This window comes from Piliocolobus tephrosceles, chromosome 10 (assembly GCF_002776525.5).
Source record: "Piliocolobus tephrosceles isolate RC106 chromosome 10, ASM277652v3, whole genome shotgun sequence".
NCBI classification, from domain to species: Eukaryota; Metazoa; Chordata; class Mammalia; order Primates; family Cercopithecidae; genus Piliocolobus; species Piliocolobus tephrosceles.
This window is the reverse complement of record NC_045443.1, coordinates 110622908-110644415: the sequence shown is the minus strand read 5'-3', so window position 1 is coordinate 110644415 and position 21508 is coordinate 110622908. Positions and strand designations below refer to the sequence as shown.

The window sequence follows — 21508 nt, the reverse complement described above, 5'->3', positions numbered from 1 at the left end:
TCTCTAGGTGTCACCTTCCTCTGGCCTTAGCAGAGAAACCTTCAACCAACTCCGGGAAGATGGAAAGCAATGTCTTATCTGCCGATGGCTCTCTTTTCTTCTTTAATGTGTCATATACCTTTTCTTTTTCACTACTATCATGTGAACGGGGTCTCAGGAAGGAGAGGAGAAAGCACATGCTTTGACAATTCTAACACTGATCAGAAACTCAGTCCTGTTTTCACTCCAGTGACCTTCAATGAGACAGTTTACTCATTGCCCTGGGGCTACTGGTGCCAATTCCAAGGCCCCTCTCTCTAGATGCACAGATTTGTTCTGGCATCACCGCAGACATTTACGTGGACATAATAACATTTTCCTCTCTCCCTTCTTGTGACCATGGGAACACGTTTATCTGGTCTTGTGACCAGTAAACAGAGAGAAACATGTCAGCCCCATGGCCTTTGAGCCACAGACAAGGATGACCGAAGCCTCTGAATCTCTAGCTCAGCTGATGGGGCAAGTTGGGCTCCAGTCACTCAAAGGAGAAGGAGATTCTAAGCTCCTTAGAATCTGCAGTGGGTTCAACGGTGGACCTGTAAAAATACATCCTCTGGGGGCCTGTGGATGTGCCCTTATCTGGAAAAAGGGTCTTTGCAGATGTAACTGAGTTAAGGATCTGGAGATGAGATCATTCTGGATCAGGCTGCATCCTAAATCCAATGACAAGTGTTCTTAGAAAAGAAGAGAAGGAGGTGGACACAGAAGAAAAGGTGTGATGACAGAGGCAGAGACGCGAGTGATGTGTCTCCCCACCCAAGAGCCCCAAGGATGGCCAGCAACTCCAAGAAAAATAATACAGAATCCAAGTTGTGTTGTTAACGACCTGGGCAGTCTATCCACAGCCCCCAGTGAAAACTAGTGTCCTAGCTCCCTTAACTCCCGCTTCCCTTCCTTGTTTCTGAAGGTATATGGATCCTGGAGAGCTACAATGCACACTTAGCTCCCTTCCAGGAATGCCTAATATTACATCATTCCAACAAGACATGAGAAAGGCCAGTGCTCACCCGGACAATCTGGATCTTGGCAGTTGATTGTCGGAAGCAATTTTCTTTAAGGAATGTACGGATGATGTCAACAGCACTATCGATCTGCTCTAGGAAGAATTTGTTGGGCTGAAGAAACTCTTTGATGAACTTATCCAGAAGATGGCCTGGGGTCGTGAAGAGTGGTGCCGGCTGGGGAGGGAAGGAAGACCCCAAGTGTGAGTGGCCCCTGTAAGTCCATCTGAGGCTTCCTTTCCTGCCTATACTGGGCCCCCTACCCTTCCTCTCCCAACTGCCCTCCAGCTTGCGGCCTGGCATCTTTTCCATCTTTTGTCCTTGCATGAATATATCCCAAGAAGACACCTGAGAATTTGGAGTGGCACGCAAACCCCCCCAGAAACAAAAACAGTCCTAGTTGCCCCTCCCTCCTCCAGGAGAGATCTAGATCCTTCTCCAGACAGATCTGTCGTGTTCCTAACTCCAAACTCCTTTTTCCTTGCCCAGTTTGAGCATCACCTCCTAATGACCTGTGGCTTTTTGCTTTAATTACACCTCTGGTCCTTCCCTGTTTTCCCATTTGCTTTAGGTATTGGAGATTGCTGATGACCACATCCATTCCTTTCTTAAGGTTGTATCAGCCTGTGTTAAACACGCCATGTGCGGGTGTGTGGGTTTCCAAGGGCTGCCATAACAAGTGACCACAACTAGATGTCTTAAAACAACAGAAGTTTCTTCTCTTCCAGTTCTGGAGGCCAAAGTCCAGGTTTTGGCACAGCTGTGCTCCCTCTGAAGCACACATGGTTAAGGCTCTAGAGATGGGAGGATTATTCTGCATTACCTGGATTGGCCTGATGTCATCACAAGGGTCTTTTCCCTCTTAATTTTAATTTTCAATTGAAGTAATTAATATATTTTTTCTCCACTTTTACTTTAGGTTCAAGGAGATACATGCATGGGTTTTTACATGGGTAAATTGTATGTTGCTAAGGCTTGGTGTATGAGTGATCCCATCACCTAGGCAGCGAGTATAGAACCCAATAGGTAGCCTTCCAACCCATGATTCTAACCCATATTTTTTCAGAAACAGTGTCTCGCTCTGTCACCCAAACTGGAGGGCAGGGGTGCCATTATAGCTCACGGCAGTCTCTAATTCCTGGGCTCAAGGGATTCTCCAGCCTTAGTCTCCTGAGTAGCTGGGACCACAGGTTTGTGCCACCACGCCTAGCTTTTTTTTTTAGAGATGGGAGTCTCACTAGGTTCCCCAGGCTGGTCTCAAACTTCCAGTCTCAAGCAATCCTCCCACCTCAGCCTCCCAAAGTGCTGTGATTACAGGCATGAGCCACTGTGCTTGTAAGGACAAGGGTACTTATAAGAGGGAGGCAGAAGGGTTAGAGTTGGAGGAGGTGATGTGATGTTGGAAGTAGAGAGAGGGGCTGGAAAATGCTATGCTGTTGGCTTTGAAGAAGGAGTAAGGGGCCACAGGCCAAGAAATTTGGACAGCCTCAAGGAACTTGAAAAGGTGAGGAAACATATATATTGTTTTTTTTTTTTTTTTTTTTTTTTTGGTTGGTGCAAAAGTAATTTTGAGACAGGGTCTTGCTCTGTCACCCAGGCTGAATGCAGTGGCACAATCATGGCTCACTGCAACCTTAATCTCCCTTGCTCAAGTGATCCTTCTGCCTCAGCCTCCCAACTAGCTGGAACTACAGGTGTATACCATTGCACCTGGCTAGTTTATTTATTTATTTTTGTAGAGATGGGATATTGTTATGTTGCTCAGGCTGGTCTCAAACTCCTGTTCTCAAGCAATCCTCCCCCCTCAGCCTCCCAAAATGTTGGGATTACAGGTGTGAGCCACTGTGCCTGGCTCAAATTCATGTGTTTTAAGCCACTAAGTTTAGGGCATTTTTTAAAAACAGCAGTAAGAGACAACTAATTCAGTGTTCTATACAAATGTTGTACTTTTGCTGGCAACACAGACAAGACGGGCTAGCTCACCTGGATGGGGGGAAGGGCATTCAGCTTGAAAGTTGAAGGTCAACCTTGGTTGTTCTTAGATGTTGTAAGTTGGCCTCATAGTTGCTGAGGATGGTGCCTATTGAGGGTAAATTCATTGCCAACACTGCTCCTTCCACAGGACAGAATATTTGTGGTGTGTGAGTGCATATGTGTGCATGGTGTGAGTGCACGTGTGTGATGCGTATGAGTGCATGTGTGTGCATGTATGTGCATGTGTGTGAGTGCATGTGTGTGTATGCATGTACATGTGTGCATGTGTATGTGTACATGAGCCCTCCAATGTTTGGACCTCCTTATGCAGTGGTTCCTGGGCCTAATTGTCTTCAACAACTGTAGAGACAGGAATGGTCTCACAGTTCTCAAAATAGAAGTTGATGGGATAGCAGAATAAAAACAGCCACAGTGAGTATCAAAAGATGATTTAGGAGATGTTTGGAACTAAATGCCACATGTGCTTCTGGGTTGGAAAAGAATGTCCCATGAAGGACATTCTTGGCATGATTGTCAAAATCATCCCAATGGCTGTATTGGGACAATAACATATGACTCCTAATCTCCTGAATTTGATCATGGCATAGAGGTTATTGAAGAGAATATTCTTGTTCTCAGAGATCCCTGTGAAAGTATTTAAGGGTAAAGAGATGTCTGGCAGTCTACTCTCAAAGGGCTCAGTATAAACAACAACTATAACAATGGGCCAGGCGAGGTGGCTCACGCTTGTAATCCCGTAACTTTGGGAGGCCAGGGTGGGAGGATCACTTGAGCTCAGGAGTTTGAGACCAGCCTGGCCAATGTAGCGAGATGTAGCCCCATCTCTTAAAAAAAAAAAAAAGATTAAAAACGACGATAACAATAACAACAATAATAATGTGTGCACACACAAACTGTAACATAGCAAATGTTGCACATGGGTGCATCTATGTGAGGGGCTCACAGGAGTTTACTGAGCCATTTTCCTAACTTTTTAAATGTTTCAAAGCTTCAGAATAAGATGTCAGGTTGGGGGGATAACTTTTTGAAAAAAATCTGTCTGAAGAAGCCGGGAAAACTGGGGTCAGGGAGCAAAGACCAGGGGTCCAGTGAAAGTAGGGGTTAGGGTGGGCACGGGGTGACTGCTCAGAGTGTCCTGATCCTTCTGGGTCCAGTTAGGGAAGTTCCCCATTCATAGAATCCCCACCCGCTGTGAGGTTTGCTAAACTAATTTACATCTTCATTAACATGCCAGATTGTTGCTCAGTTAGCCTTCACATTTCTGTGCAAATGGGATGTAGATTCCACCTCCCATAACTTGGATATAAATAAATCTGTCCATGAAATGTGGAATTTGGTTGGCCCCACTGGCCTCAATTAATACAGTTGTCCCCAGTGTGGTTCCCAGAAAAGCCGAGAGGGCTCAGTGGTCTAATCTGGGAAGGTTCTTCTTGATGGCTTTTCTCTAATAAGCACTGAGCATGCAGGGGAGTTTGTGTTGATAGATTTACCTCTCCTTTTGGGGATGGGAGGGGGAAGGCCAGTGCACCTGTTTCACTGCTGGTGCCTTAATTGGTTCTCCTGTTTCGGCCCCACTTCCAGCTCTTGCCCCCGGCATCTGCCTGAATGGAGCTCAGAACCTGTCCTGGTATCCACAGGCCTGCCTGCCAACCCCTTCTCTGAGCAATGCTCTGTTTCATGTCTCCACCTGCTCACCAGCTTTCTCTCTTGCAAAAATTAATTGAGATCTTGCATCTGTGGGTATCCCCCTTTCTCTTTGTTCCATTTTGCACTTCATAGTCATTGCCTTGATGGTGTGCGATGGGTTGAACTGTGTATCCCTAAAAGATGCTGGGGTTCCAACCTATAGTATCAATGAATGTGCATTACCTGGAAATAGTGTCTTTTCAAATGGGATCTCATGAAGATTAGGTCATTACACTGGGCCCTAATTCAGTATGACTGTTGTTCTTAGAAGAAGAGGATATGATAAGACAGACATGCACAGAGGGAAGATGATAAGAAGACACGTAGGGAGAAGGCCACGTGACCACAGGGGCAGTGGCTGGAGTGATGCAGCCACAAGCCAAGGACTGCTGGCAACCACCAGAAGCTGCAGGAAGCGTGGAAGAATTCTTCCCTAGGGCCTGCAGAGAGCATGGCTCTGCCAACACCCTGATTTTGAACTTGTAATAGCCAGAATGGTGAGAGAATAAATTTCTGTGGCTTTAAGCCATCTGTTTTGTGGAACTTTGTAACAGCAGCACAGGAAACTAATACAGAGTACTCTCAGATAAGACTTAGCCTAGGTGTCAGGAAGACCTTCCTGCAGCATGAAACACCCTACATTTGGAAAACCCTCTTACCAGAACATTCCAAGATGGTGCAGGTAACTCATTATCTAGGTTGGGAGAAGTCAACCAGGTTTGAGCTTCTTTTTTCAGCCATTGCCAGCATCTTTTATCTCCACTCACATTATTGGTTGGGTCGGTTGGATCCAAGATTACTGGCCTGTGTATTCCATTAGATTTTAAAAAATGTCAGTTGAGCTGCTTGTGGGAGGCAAAATCTGTTTTGGGGAAAGAGGCCTGGAGTGGAAATCTGGCAACTTGAATTTGGATTCCTGTGGCTCCTCCAAGCTGCTGAGGAATTTTGTCTACAACATCAAGCCCCTCTGGCCCTGTGTTTGCTGCTTTACAGAGACATTCTATTAACAAAATAACAAAGTGGTCTCCTCTTCCTGTCCCCCCGCTGCCCTTTCTCTCTTAGCTCCTGCCTTCTATAAGAGGAAGTGTCTCTCCAGTGTTTGTTTAGGGGACAAAATGTGACTATGGCTTGGAACTTGAAAAGCACTGACTGGACTTCCCCTCTTTCAGACAGACCCCTCTGCCTTCCCACCCATGGTGGCTGCCATTCTTCTGGTCCAGCACTGGCTTGATAGGGCAAGGCTGAGCTCTCATTCTAAAGAGGTATGCCTGGCATGTGGATGATGAGGTACAGGGATAGGGCATGAGAAGCTTGGCACCTTGCTGATCGGAGCTGGTGTAGCAGGATGTTCCTGATGGTCTCATCTTCAAAGTTGTAGTTGACCATCCAATAGACACACAGCTGCTCATGGCATTTGATCAGCTCCAGAATGGTTCTGACACCTTCAGCAATGTCAAAGTTGTCTTTTCTGCACCCCTGTTCCCAGGCATACACTGTAAGCAACTCCAGGGCATACGGAGACAGCAAAGGTAAATCCTTCATTTTTTGCTGGCACTGTGGGAGAAGAAAAGGGTAGCAGCTCATTTGGGGATCCCGTTCTTACCATGTCAGGGATCTGAAATCAAGAAACCAGAGGTCTACGGGAAGTCATTCTCCTTTGCCAGAATACCTACAATTCAGCGGACTGACAATACCAAGTCTTGACAAAGATATGGAACAACTGGGATGGAGCAGGGACCTCTCTTAGGGGCCTGCAGGCCACCCACTGCCCCCGTCCCACAAGCATAAAAATAAAGGAAAATCTGGAGTTCTTTCGAGGGAAATTCCAGGCACCTTACTAGCCTTGAAAAGTCAATGAGCAACTTGATAAGCAAAAATATAGTAGTTCAGGGTCTACAGGAGCAGTGAAAAAAAAAAAAAAAACCCAATAAAATAAAAACAACAAAAAAGGAAGGTAATAGTCACTTAAAACAGTAGCCAAGGAAGCTAGAGTCGGAAGATGTTTTGTTCCCTATAGAAACTAAAGATAACATCTTAAAGTATGTCCCTGTCCCTGAGTTGATTTTCAGAAACTCAGGCCCCCACCAAGCAAATCGACTGGCAGGTAGACCTCAGATAAGGGGAAACTGAGGATTGAACCCTGATCTCAGTCTTTGTTCTAAATTTCTTCCTGAGGGTCTTGGCGGAGGTCACACCTACAAGCCAGAGCTAACGTTCCTTTCTGCTGATCTGAAATTTTTAGATAAAGCTTCGCCCATTTCACCCATCACAAATCGGAAAGTCTTTGAATCCTGTGACCTGAGCCATCCATCCATCTCCTCCCTCCTGCTTGGAGACGTCCCACCTTTTTAGGTCAAACCAATCTACAGTCTCCATGTGTTGATTTATGGCTTTGTCTGTAACCTCTGTCCCCTCACCTTTAAAACACTTACCTGTAAGCCATCGGAGAGTTTGGCTCTTAAACATGAGCTGCCCAATTCTCCCTGCGTGGCTCCCTGCAATAAATGCCTCACTGTCTCACTGCAGTCCCAAAGTCTGTGTTTGGTTTTGCTGCGCTGGGTGGGCAGATCCCCAGTTGGGTTTGATAATATTCCTGAAACTTACATCTTGCTGATGGAAGTATAATTTGGTAAGATTTTGGAAATGATTTGGCAAGATTTGCTATGGTTAAACAAAAAAACAAGTAAACCACATATATATTTTATATATTTACACACATATATGTACACAACATTCATATATGTGTACTGGATAGCCCAGCAATTCTGCTGCTACATATTTGCCCAAGAAAAATGAATGCTTATATTCATAAAAAGACATGTAGAAAAATATCCATAGTAACCTAATTCATAATTGCCCCAATTTGAAAATGACCCAATCATCTATTTGAAAATTGCCCCAATTTGAAAATAACCCAAAGCAGCAGAATGGATAAATGTGTGTTACATTCATACAATGGAATATGGCAAAACGTGAAAAAAAGTGCTACTATGGCTAGGTGCCATGGCTCATGTCTGTAATCCCAGCACTTTGGGAGGCCGAGGTGGGCAGATAGCTTGAGCCCAGGAGTTCAAGACCAGCCTGGGCAACATGGCAAAACCTCATCTCTACAAAAAACACAAAAATTAGCCAGGTGTGGTGGCACACTCCTGTAGTTCCAGCTACGTGGGAGGCTGAGATGGGAGGATTGCTTGAGCCCAGGAGACAGAGGTTGCAGTGAGCCAATATCATACCACTGCACTCCAGCCTGGGTAACAGAGCAAGATCCTGCAACCACATGAATGAGTCTCTCAGACGTACTGTTGCGCAAAAGAAGGCAGACATAAAGTATGTACTGTATGATCCCACTTATATTGTTTAAAATCAAGCAAAACTAATCTGTGGTGGTGACAGATGTTAGAATAGGGGTTTGTTTGGGAGGATTACTGGGGAGACAGTGGGCTTGAGGCACCTTCTGTGGTGCAGGAAATGTTCCCTATGTTAATTTGGGTGTTGCTGGTAAGATTGCAAAACATGCATTGAGTTGTACACCTAAGACTGTTGCACTTTACTGGATGTCAATTATCTCGATAAAAAGGAAATGAATGGTAACCATATATAGACAGTTGGAAAATTACCTGTTGATGCCAGTGCTTTATCAAGAGGATCAAATCCTTTAGTTTTCTGGGGCGGTTGTCAAAAAACTTCTGCTGGAGTTCGGTGAAGCAGATTGCAAACTCACCAGGACTGGCATTTGTCTTATCCAAGGATCTTTTGAGCTCTCGATAAATCCAGGGGCTGGGATTATAATTTAAGCCTGGTGTGAAAGAGAAATTGGAACTTTGGTATTTATGTAACCCGGTCTCAGAGAGCCAGGGTTGCTCTACAATGAAAGTCAGTTATAGTTTAACAGCACACGATCCTTGTTTAATCAGTCAGAGGACTGGTACCTTTACATAATAAAACATAATAGGAAAGGGCAACTTGGCCCATTAGATAATAAAGTGTAGTCTAAAGTGACTGTAATGAAAATGGTATGGTGTTAACCCAAGACAAGATCAGCAGAACCTAATGGAGGGATAAGAGATGGAATTATAAATGAGAAACAGAATTCTCCAAATTAGTAGGGAACAAGTGGGTTCTTTAAAAAATTGTTGGTGTTGGCATAATTAGTATACATCTGGAAGAAAGGAAAGTTTATATTTTACATGCAACATATTCTGTCATTGAGTCCATCCAGTGAATATTTTACTTCAGAGTGTCAGGGTACAGGGACTTTGAGAAGGCAGGCAAGGTGGCAGCAGGGCTGTGGAGATCTGGGGACAGAGGCTGGTTTAATCAATGGGTTTTCATTCTTGCTAGCTGAACTCCACTGTTTATAAACACATTTATTTAGCCAGGCATGGTGGTTCATGCCTGTAATCCCAGCACTTTGGGAGGGCAAGGCAGGTGGATCACCAGGAGTTCAAGACCAGCCTGGCCAACACGATGAAATCCTAAAATACAAAAATACAAAAATTAGCTGGGCGTGGTGGCACATGCCTGTAATCCCAGCTACTCAGGAGGCTGAGGCATGCTAATTCCTTGAACCTGAGAGGCGGATGTTGCACTGGGCCATAATTGTGCCACTGCACTGTAGCCTGGGTGACAGAGTGAGACTCTGTCTCAAAATAAAATTAAAAATAAAACAGACACATTTATTGATTGATTACTGATACTGAAACACCAGGGGTTCAGTCTAGGTCCTGCTGCTCACCACACCGAGAGCCAATGACTGAAACAACAAGTGTTGCCAAGAAGAAGGCTTTAATCGGGTGCTGCAGCCGAGGAGATGGGAGATCAGTCTCGAATCCTTCTCCCTGACAGACTAAAGTTAGGGTTCTATGCAGCAGGGAAGAAATGTACCTATGTGTAGGAAAACGGGAATTAGGGAGGGGTGAGGAGGTAATCATGAGGAATAAGGGATTTGACATCCCATTGTCTGGATGCAGTGACTGGTGAGTTTCAGTTCTTTGATACTTTTTGAGAGGTCTGAGTTCCTTTTCTGAGGAAGGAACTTAGATAAAACAAATGTAAGTTTCAAGCTTTAAGATCAGAAGGGTCAATTTCTATGTTCATTAAAAAACAAAACAAAAGAGCCCCCCATCTCCCCTCCAAAAAACCAACAGAAACAAAAACAAACAAAAAAGTGGTCTATGAGACTACTGGGTTTGTTTCATCATTATTCTTACTTTTAGAGACGGAGTCTTCTCTGTCACTCAGGCTGGACTGCAATGGCACAATCATAGCTCACTGTACCCTCAAATATATTTCAAGGCTCAAGTGATCCTCTTGCCTCAGCCTTCTGAGTACCTGGGACCACAGGCGTGTGCCACCATGTTTGGCTTTTTTTTTTTTTTTTTGAGGCAGCATCTTACTATGTTGCTCAGGCTGGTCTTGAACTCCTGTCCTCAAGTGATCCTCCCATCTCGGCCTTCCAAAGTGTTGGAATTACAGATGTGAGCCAGCACCCTGGCCCACAAACACATTTAGATAAGCAAGCAGGAGAAAGCAGCTAGCTTGTTCCTTTCATACACCCCAATGGATATTTACTGACTCCCTAGGCCTGGTTCTGGGCACTTGGCATGCAGGGAGGTTGACAGAAATAACATCCTATCTTCCTCCATAATGATAATAAATAGCCAACATTTATGGTGTGTTTACTCTAAGCCTTTTATGTACAGTGAAACATACAAGCCTCACAAAACTCTGGCAAGTGCAATTGCAATTACTAATTTACAGATGAGGATAGTGGAAATACCAGCAAGTCTAGTAAATAGGTACTTCTTGCTTTGGGTCAAAGGCCCCAGGGGGAGAGTTGTGGTGGTACGCAATAGTGGAAAGAGATGCAGAATTGGAGACAGCTAGCCTGGACCTGGTGTAAAAATAGCCCAGATTAGTTAGCCTAATATTTAGTTAAAAAAAAAAAAAAAAACAAAGAAAAACAAGTTACCAATTCCCCTGTAGGTTGCTTTTCTCAGAAAGTGACCCTGTGTTTCCTTGCAGAAAAGGGAGCGTGTAATAATTTGGAATGTGCAGCTCTACTACCATCTAGTGGCAGCTTCTGGGTAGCACATATGGGGAAGACCTTATTTCTCACTCACATTATCCTTGCATGATGGGATGAGCCCAGTAGAGGGCGCTCTGGCCAGGTCTTCCAGCATGGCACTTGGAACAGGAGGACAGGACTTTCCTGTGAGACTTACGAGTGCACTTGTCTCCCGCTTTGACTCCAGCCCCTGTTTGAAGCAGGCTCCCACCCCCAACCCTGAGCATCCTAATGGCCCTGGAAGCTAGTTTCTAGTCTGACTGTACAGCTGGCAAGCATAAGTGAGTAGTAGGACCAGGATAAGAACTCAGAACTGCTAATCTCCCAAACTGGTACATGTTTCCCCAAGCTAGGCCACCTTTCTGTGAATGTGAGTTATCAGGATGTCTGTATGTCTCCTCCTTATCAGTGATGCCTGGGCTAATCGTTCTTCATGGTTCCTGGTAACCCAGAAATTCCTTAAAACTATATGTGATGGAAGGTACTCTGGCCATGGGCTTAGAAGACCTGGGCTTTTCTGTTTCCCCATTTGCTTAATGATGGCTTAAGTTTCAGCTTGGGAATTTTCCCTTCCCCTCCTCTCTCCTCCCCTCCCCTTTTCTTTTCTTTCTTTTTCTTTTGACAGGATCTTGCTGTGTTGCCCAGGCTGGAGTATAGTGGTGTGATAAAAGCTCACTGCAACCTTGAACTCCCGTGCTCAAGTGATCCTCCTGCCTCAGTCTCCCCAGTAGCTAGGAATATAGGTGCATGCCACCGCATCTAATTTTTAATTCTTTGGTGGAGATGGGATTTCACTATGTTGCCCAGGCTGATCTGAAACTCCTGGCCTCAAGCAATCCTCTTGCCTCAGCCTCCCAAAGCACTGGGATTCTAGACATGAGCCACCGTGCCCAGCCTGGAATTGTTTAAGTTTGTGATTATATGTGCACTTGTACTTGAGACTATGCTTTGTGCTTGAGACTATCCATCTATCTACCTCATCTATAAATATATATATATATTTAATATCTATCCATCCATCCATCTACATTCATTTGTCCATCCATTTACCTTCCATCCATTTATCCATCATGATCCATCCGTCCATCCAACAACTATTATTAATGGTGAACATTGTACTAGAGATCAGAGAAGAACAAGATACTCATGATACCTGTCCTCATGGAGCTTATAGTCTAGGAGAGGAGAAAGCTAAATAAATTATTTCCATGTAAGTTGTGAAAGGAAAGTAAATCTTGGGGCCCCAAAATCACGCAGTTAAAGTCAAGCTGGGAACTTCTCAGGACAAACTTGCCTCCCATTCTATTCAAAGTCATTCCTCTGCTCACTGAGATAAATGCATATTTGATTGCCTCCTTTGGAAGAGGTTAGTCAGAAACTCAAAGGAATGCAACCATTGGTCTCTTATCTACATATGATCTGGAAGCCCTCTCCCCACTTTGAGTTGTCCCACTTTGCTTTGAGTTGTCCTGCCTTTCTGGAGTGAACCATTGTTCATCTTACGTATGTTGATTGATGTCTCATGTTTCCCTAAAATGTACAAAACCAAACTGTGCTCTGACCGCCTTGGGCACGTGTCATCAGGACCTCCTGAGGCTGTGTTACCGGTGCCCGTTCTCAACCTTGGCAAAATAAACTTTCTAAACTAACTGAGACCTGTCTCAGATATTTGGGGTTTGCAAGGTGATAAATCTCATGATGTAGAAAGCACAAATTGCTATTGAAGCATGTGGAAAGTGGATCTAACCCAGACGTAGAGAGCCAGAGGATTTAAAGGATGAGTTGGAGTTATCAAAAAATAAAAGGCTGGGGGAAGTATGTTTCAGGCAAAGGAACAGTATGGGTCAAAGTCTCAAGCTGAGCTAGCATCATGTGGGTTTGAGGAGCTCAGGGAAGGCCAGAGAGGCTGCAGCATAAAGAGTTAGTTGGTAGTGAGTGGTATAGCTGGAGAGGTAAGTCAGTAGGGGCTGCCAGATCATCAAAGTCCTGTCCTGCTGAGGAGTTGGATCCTTATCCTTGTGAACCAAAAATAAAATTCTAAGCCTCCCCAACCTACTGAATGAACCCCTCTCTTGGCCAAGGGGAACCCCCAAAGAAATCTGAAAAACTAGTTCAGGTCATAATGGGAAGGAGGACTCGGACACCTCATTATACTCTCCTCCCTTTGGAATTCAGGCACAATTGACAAATGCTAACATTAAAATAGAGATCCCAAGACTGACAGAACAGACTCTTTGTAGCAGTACGACACCAAATTCCAACTTAACTCTGGCATCGCCTGACAGATAACAGGTCCTAAAGGAAATCAAAAATATTTTACCCTAAAATATATTTCTTTTTTTTTTTTTTTTTTCAGATGGAGTTTCACTCTTGTTGCCCAGGCTCGAGTGCTATGGTGTGATTTCGGCTCACTGCAACTTCTGCCTCCCGAGTTCAAGCGATTCTCCTGCCTCAGCCTCCCAAGTAGCTGGGATTACAGGCATGCACCACCACGCCTGGCTAATTTTGTAGTTTTAGTAGAGATAGGGTTTCTCCATGTTGGTCAGGCTGGTCTCAGACCCCCAATCTCAGGTGATCTGCCCGCCTTGGCCTCCCAAAGTGTTGGGATAACAGGCGTGAGCCACCGTGCCTGGCCCAAAATATATTTCTTTGACACATTTTGGAATGGCCCTGCAAAGCTGTGTCCTGTGGAAAAATTAACATTCTGTGGAGAATCCCTTTCCCCTTCCGGATCTTCTCCTCATTCAGGAGAGATTTTAACTAATAGTCTGACACCTGTAAGGTCTGATAAGGGACATTTACCACCTATTCTCCTTAAAGTCTGCTACCTGGAGGCTTCATCTACATAATAAGAAACTTGTCTATCACAACTCCCGTTTTCTTAAGCTGAACTCCTTCAACCAACTGCTAATCAGGAAATCTTTATAACCACCTATGACCTGGAAGACCCTGCTTTGAGATATCTTGCCTTTCCAGGCTGAACCAATGCATACCTTATGTGTACTGATTTATGTTTCTCCCTGTAAATTCTGTCCCCCTAAAATGTATAAAAATCAAGCTGTAACCTGATCATCTTGGGCACATGTTCTCAGGAACTTCTGATTGTGTCACAGGTCATGGTCTTCATATTTGGCTCAGAAAATAACCTCTTAAAATATTTTACAGAGTTTGGCATTTTTGGTCAACTTCCTAAATGCAGTGAAAAGCTATTAGAGGCAGAGCGTGTGACACAATGATATTTGTGCATGGAAAGAGAGCACCAGCTGCGGGGTAGTGTGAGAGAGGAGGCAGGGAGACTATTAAGAAGCCATTACCACATCTCTGGTGGTGATGTTGATTAGGGAAGTAGCAGTGGGAAGGGAGAGAAATGATGCAGATTTAGGAGCAAGTTAGGCAGAACTGGAAGGACTTAGTGATGGGCTGTGAGTGAGGAGATGAGGGAGTTGGAGATACAATCCTGGCTTAGGTGTATAAACCAAAAATAAAATTCTAAGCTCCCCAGTCATCTGAATGGACCCCTCCTCTCAGCAAAGCCATTCCAAAGTTGACCTGAAAAACCAGTTCAGGCCATGATGGGAAGGAGGAGCTGGACATTCCTCACGATACCTCCCTCTTTTTTGGAATTAGTGATAGAACAGGCTCTTGTCTGATAAGAAACATTTACAATCTATTCTTTCTGAAGCCTGCTACCTGGAGGCTTCAGCTGCGTGATAAAACTTTGGTCTCCACAATCCCTTACCATCATAACCCAGATATTCCTTTCTATTGATGATAACTCTTTCAATCAATTGCCAATCAGAAAATCTTTAAATCTAGCAATGACCTGGAAGCCCCCACTTTGAGTTGTCCTGCCTTTCCAAACCAAACCAATGTACCTCTTACATGCATTGATTGATGCCTCATGTCTCCCTAAAATGTATTGCATTAGTCTGTTCTCATGCTGTTAATAAAGACATACCTGAGACTGAGTAGTTTATAAAGGAAAGAGGTTTGATTGACTCACAGTTCCACATGGCTGGGGAGGCCTCACAATCATGGTGGAAGAGCAAGAGATGTCTTACATGGTGGCAGGCCAGAGAGAGCTTGTGCAGGGGAACTCCCCTTTATGATACCATCAGATCTCATGAGATTTATTCATTATCTTGAGAACAGCATGGGAAAGACCTGCCTCCATGATTCAATTACCTCCCACCAGGTCCCTCCCATGACATGTGGGAATTGTGGGAGCTACAATTCAAGATGAGATTTGGGTGGGGACACAGCCAAACCATATCACGTATACAACCAAGCTGTACCCTGACCACCTTGGGCACATGTCATCAGAACTTCCTGAGGCTGTGTCATGGGCACATCCTTAACCTTGGCAAATACACTTTCTAAATAGATTGAGACCTGTCTCAGATACTTTTGGTTTACAGGTGATAGCGTTGCTGGAAAAGAGGGTCCTGATTCAGATCCCAAGAGAGGGTTCTTGGATCTCATGCAGGAAAGAATTCAAGGCAAGCACAGAGTATGGTGAAAGAAGCAAATTTGTTAGAAACTACTTTGTTACAGGGTAGGGTGTCCTCAGAAAGGAGAAGGAAGAATGTGCCATTTTTTTGTTAGTGTCTTTGTTTATAAGAAACTCTAAGGAGCTATAATTAAAATTGGAATGTGCAGAGGTGCTCACTAAAGGTAGAGGCTATTGCTGCCTCCTTACATATTTTAAGTTTGGTCTAAAATTTCTCTGTACATGGTGAACTATAACCTAAAAGGATGTGCGAACAGACTGCAACCTACTCTTGTGCCGATCACTGAGTTTTGGCCAATCAAAGGTGGCCAACTGCTCAAATCTCGTTCAAATAAGGCCAATGCTGAGCTATAACCAGTCTGGCTGCTTCTGTATCTCACTTTCTTTTTCAGTACATCACTTTCCTTTTCCTGTCCATAAATCTTTCTTCCACCACATGACTGTGTTCAAGACTCTCTGAACCTACTCTGGCTCGGGAGGCCTCTAGATTCGTGAATTGTCTGCTCAGTTAAACTCTATTAAATTCAATTTGGCTAAGAACTTTCTTCTTAACAGTGGTATTGATGACCATTAATCCTTCAACCTAAGCCTGCTCATTAATGTTGACTTTAAGTGGGCTGTACTTTTAGGACATCTGGACATTTTGTAGGCTTAGTGGGAGATGTTTTGTATGGCCATAAATATTCTGCAATTATAGTTGGTGGTCAGTTTAGACTGTGGCTATCTTCAGACCCAAGTATTAAGCCTGTGGGTTCCTTGTGAGTGCCTAGCTACTCACTTTAAGATGGAGTCATTCTAGCCATCTTTTATTAAACCAGAAGCCTGGTAAGCAGAGGTTACTTTAACAATAAGCAAGAGTGTGGGAATGTTTGCTGAGACAGGAGACACAAGAGGTAGACAGGTCTTGGGGATTTACGAGTTGGGTTCAAGGCACCCCTCAAGCTTTGATAGTTATCTGTGGAAGGTTGTTGCCTTGATTTTGACCTGGTAGGAAGGCAGACTTCAAATGCTTGCCCCAGCTGGACTTTTCCCAGATGTCTGCCTCATCCTCTCACTCTAACCAACACTGACTCTGGTCAACACCCTCAAGCGTGATCTGCGGACTAGCAGCTCATCATGGAGCTGGCTAGAAATATGAAATCCTGGGCCCTGACTCAGACCTTCTGAGTCAGGATCTGCATTTTAACAAGGTTCTGGGTGATTTATATATACAGTATGGCTTAAAAGGCTCTGCCTTAGATTCTGGAATCCAGAACATTTTCTCCAAAGACAATCAGGATATGGGGGAGAAGTTAGTTCTAGAGAAGAGAGTGAGTCCAGGGTAGAAAGGATTCTTCTCTCCTGAGGGTCTATGGTCTCCCATTTTTTGAAAGCAGCAGTGGTATTTATGTCACCCATGGCCTAGAGGTTGCATGGGACTATCTGGCACCCCCTTCTTTGGTTTTTCTCCCCTAATACCCAGGAATACTTACTGAGAGCATTGAAGGCAGCCAGCACCTCAAAAGAGACTCTCTGATTTTTTGTGAACAACTGGATGGTGAAGCCATCATGGGACTTCTGAATCCCGAAACTGTCTTTCATCCACTTCGTGGACAGATAGAACTCCAGCTTATGCCCAGTTTTCTCGAGGATGTCATGTTGGCTTTTCTTCTGATCCTGGAATTGTTTTAAGTTACTGAAGAAGAGGACGAGGGTACCATCGGAGTTGCCTCTTAAGACTGTTTTCCGTCCATAGGAGCCACCCTGCCAGTGACAAAGAAGCAGATGTGAGACTCTAGATTCTGGGGTCACAGGGATCTCTAGCAGGCAGTGGTATTTCTCGACTCAAGTAAAAGCCAAAAATGGTCTTAAAATTGAGTGGCAGGTATCCATTTGCCCCACAAAGACCTGATTACGATGCTCATAGTAACACTTTTCATGCTAGCCCCAAGCTGGAGGTGACTCAAATGGCTATTGACAAAAGAAATGGATTGAACTGCCCCACCTGCCACCACTTGCACCTGTGCTTACTGTCCCAGGGCCTGAGGATAAGATTGCCCCACCCACCATTGTTGCGGGTGCCTGTGCGCATCTGGGGGTATGGGGGTCAAACTGTCCCACCTGCTGCCAGCACCTGCACGCACCATCCGGGAACCTGAGGACAGGCTTGCCCCACCTGCCACCAGCATCCACATGTGCTGCCCAGGGGCCAGGAGATTGACCCATCCTGTTCACCACCAGCAGCACAGGCACACACCATCCAGAGGTCTAAGGATGGGCCCACTCTGCCTGCCACCAGTGACCACATGTGTCTCCCAAGGGCCCGGGGACCAGCCTACCCAGCTTGCCATCACTGATGCCTGTGTACACCACTTGAGGGCCTGAAGGTTGGCCTGCTGCTGCCACTTCCACACAGGCCACCTCGGGGCCCAAGGACCTGCCTATTCAGTCCACTGCTGCTACCACTGGCACCTGAACATGTTGCCTTGAAGTCTGAAACCCTGCCCACCTGGACACACCAGCACTGGCACCCACATACACTGCCTGGGGGTCTGAGGACCAGCATGCCTGGCACACTGTTGTCACCACTAGTACTTGAAGACCAGCCTGCCTGATGTCCCTGTTCCCAGCACAGCCTTTCCACAGACTCCGTCAACAACTACAGTGTCAGACACTGAGGAACTCACAGACAACATTGATGCTAATGAAATCATTTGGAGGCTTCACTAACTGTGTGCACACAGAATCAAAGCCAAAGTGCTCCACTCAACCAACACTATAGACACATCTACAGGAAAACATCTTCTTATTTTATTTTTATTTAATTTTTTAGAGACAAGGTCTTGCACTGTCACCTAGGCTGGAGTGTAGTGCATAATCATATTTCACTGTAACCTCAAACTCCTGCCAGAAGCAATCTTCCCACCTCAGCCTCCTGAGTCACTGGGATTATGGGCATGAGCCACCATGCCCAGCAGAGGAAAATGTCTTTCCCTATGAAAGCCAATAGATACAACTGGAGAAGTGACTGTTATATTAGCTGTGCTGATATCAATGTAAGGACACAGAAACATGAAAAGGCAAGGAAACATGGCACCTCCAAAGGAACACAATAATTCTTCAGTATAGATCCCCCCAAAAAATTATATCTATGCAATGACTAAGAAAAATTCAAAACAATGATATTAAAGAAATTCAGTAAGATACAAGAAAACACGATAAACAATACAAAGAAATCAGGAAAATAATTCATACTCTGAATGGGAAACTCAACAAAGAGATAGATATTGTTAAAAAGAACCAAACAATTCCTGAAACTGAAGAAATCAATGAATAAAATAAAAATACAACTCACTGCTTTAACAATAGACTAGATCAAGGAGAAGAAAGAATTTTTGAACTTGAAGACAGGTCTTTTAAAATAACCCAGCCAGACAAAAGGTGAGAAAAAGAAATAAAAACGAGTGAAGAAAGTCTATGTGCCATATTGGTAATCATAAAGCAATCAAATATTTAAATTTAGAAAGACCTAGGAGAAGAGATGGGCAAAGGCATAGAAAATCTATTTAATGAAGTAATAGCTGAAAACTTTCCATGTCTTACAAGAGATTTAGGCACCCAGATACAGGAAGCTCAAAGATTCTCAAATAGATTCTACCCAAAAAGGTCTTCTCCAGGCATATTACAGTCGAACTGTCAAAAGTCAAAGACAAAGATAGAATTCTGAAAATAGCAAGAGAAAAGTATAAAGTCACATATAAGGGAATCCTCCTCAGACTAAGAGCAGATTTCTGAGCAGAAATCTTACAGGTCAGAAGAGAATAGGATGAGATACTCAAAGTGCTGAAAAAAGAAACCCTTTCAGACAAGAATACTATACCCAGCAAAGCTATCCTTCAAAAATCAAGGAGAAATAAAGCCCTTCTCAGACAAGCAAAAACAGAGGGAATTCATCACCACTAGACTAGTTCTACAGAAAATGCTTAAGAAAGCATTACATCTGGAAGCAAAGGGATGATGTCTACCATCATGAAAACACCCGAAAGTATAAAACTCACTGGTAGAGCAGATACACAAATGACAAAGAGAAAGGAGTCAAATGTTATCATTACAAAACCCCCAACAATTGGAAAGGTAGGCAATAAAGAGAAAGAAAAGAACAAAGAATGTACAAAACAATCAAAACAAATACAAAATGACAGGAGTAAGTTGTTACTATCAATTACAACCCTGAATTAAACAACAGTTTAAATTCTCCACTTAAAAGATATAGACAAGCTGAATGGATAAAAAATAAGGTCCAACTATATGCTACCTCCAAGAAACTCACTGCATCTGTGAAGGTACATGTGGACTGAATGTGAAGGAATGAAAAAAATATTCCACGCAAATGGAAACCAAAAGTGTGCAGGAGTAGCTATACTTATATCAGACAAAGTAGACTTTAAGTCAAAAACATAAAAAGAGACAAAGAAGGTCATTTTATAATTAATGATCAAGAGATCAATTCAGCCAGAGGATATAAGCATGTGTATATATGTATATAGACATATATACGCCCAACAGTGGAGCACTGAGATATGTAAAGCAAATATTAGAACTAAACAGAGAGAGAGAGAGAGAGAGAGAGGCTTTCAATACAATAATCGCTGGGAAGTTCATCTCACTTTTGGTATTGGACAGATCACGTAGACAGAAAATCAACAAAGAAATACTGGACTTAGTCTGCATTATAGTCCAAATGGACCTAATGAATGTTTACAGATTATTTAATCAGCTACAGAATACACATTAGCACAGGGAATGTTCTCCAGGATAGACCCTATGGTAGGTCATAAAACAAGGCTCAACAAATTTTTAAAAATTGAAATACTGTCAAGTATCTTAATGGACACTCACCACAATGGATATAGACCACAGTGGAACAAGAGGAACTTTGGAAATTGTACAAATACATGAAAATTAAACAACATGCTCCTGGACAACCACTGGGCTGATTAAGAAATTTAAAAGGAAATCAAAAAATTTCTGGAAACAAATGAAAATGGAAACACAATGTACCAAAACCTAAGGGATACAGCAAAGTTTGAAGCAATACATGCTTACATTAAAAAAGTAGAACAATTTCAAATAAACAACCTAACAGTTCATCTCAAGGAATTAGAAAAGCAAGAAAGGCCAGGCATATGGCTCGCATCTGAAATTCCAGCACTTTGGGAGGCTGAGGCAGGTGGATCACCTGAGGTCAGGAGTTCGAGACCAGCCTGACCAACATAGTGAAACCCCGTCTCTACTAAAAATACAAAATTAGCTGGGTGTGGTGGTGCATGCCTGTAATCCCAACTACTTAGGAGGCTGAGGCAGGAGATCACTTGAACCCAGGGGCAGAGGTTGCAGTGAGCGGAGGTCGCATCATTGCACTCCAGCCTGGGCAACAAAAGCAAAAATCCATCTCAAAAGCAAACAAAAAAAGCAAGAATAAACCAAACCTAAAATTAGCAGAAGAAAATAAATAATAAAAATCAAAATAGAACTAAACATAATAGAGGCTAAAAATTAACAAAATGAAAAGTCGGTTTCTTAAAAGCATAAACAAAATGGATGAACCACTACTGAGACTAAGTACACTAAAAAAAGAGAGAAAACCCAAGTAAATAAAATCAGGGATATAAAAAGGAGACATTACAATTGATACCACAGAAATACAATGGATCATTAGAGACTGTCATGAACAACTATATGTGAATAAATTGGAAAGCCTAGAGGAAATGGATAAATTCCTGAACACATACAACCTACTAAGATTGATCTAGGAAGAAACAGAAAACCTGAACAGACCAATAGAGTGAGGAGATTGAATCAGTAATAAAAAGTTCCTCAACAAAGAATAGCCCAGGACCAGATGGCTCTACTGCTGAATTCTACCAAACTTATAAAGAAGAATTAACACCAATTCTTCTCCAACTATTCCAAAAAAATTGGGGAATTATTCCTAACTCCTTCTATGAAGTCAGCATTACCCTGATACCAAAACCAGACCAAAGACACAACAAAAAAGAAAACTACAGGCCAATATCCCTGATGAACATAGACACAAAAACCTTCAACAAAATACTAGCAAACCAAATCCAATAACACATCAAAAAGATAACACATGATCAAGTGGGATTTATCCCAGGGATGCAAGGATAGTTCAACATGAGCAAGTCAACAAATGTTGAACATTTGCAC

The 21508-nt window shown here is 43.5% G+C and overlaps 1 protein-coding gene across 1 annotated transcript in view; it reads right to left on the bottom strand.

Moving 5' to 3' along the window:
* OAS2 (2'-5'-oligoadenylate synthetase 2) overlaps positions 1-21508 on the bottom strand; it is a 32473-nt gene that overhangs the window by 6891 nt on the left and 4074 nt on the right. The window contains exons 2-6 of the mRNA XM_023203913.2: positions 16771-17041; positions 8339-8517; positions 6040-6275; positions 5381-5525; positions 1047-1217 (exon numbers count right to left, since the gene is read on the bottom strand). Coding sequence (XP_023059681.1) covers positions 1047-1217; positions 5381-5525; positions 6040-6275; positions 8339-8517; positions 16771-17041 — 1002 coding nt within the window. The remainder of the gene's footprint in view (positions 1-1046; positions 1218-5380; positions 5526-6039; positions 6276-8338; positions 8518-16770; positions 17042-21508) is intronic.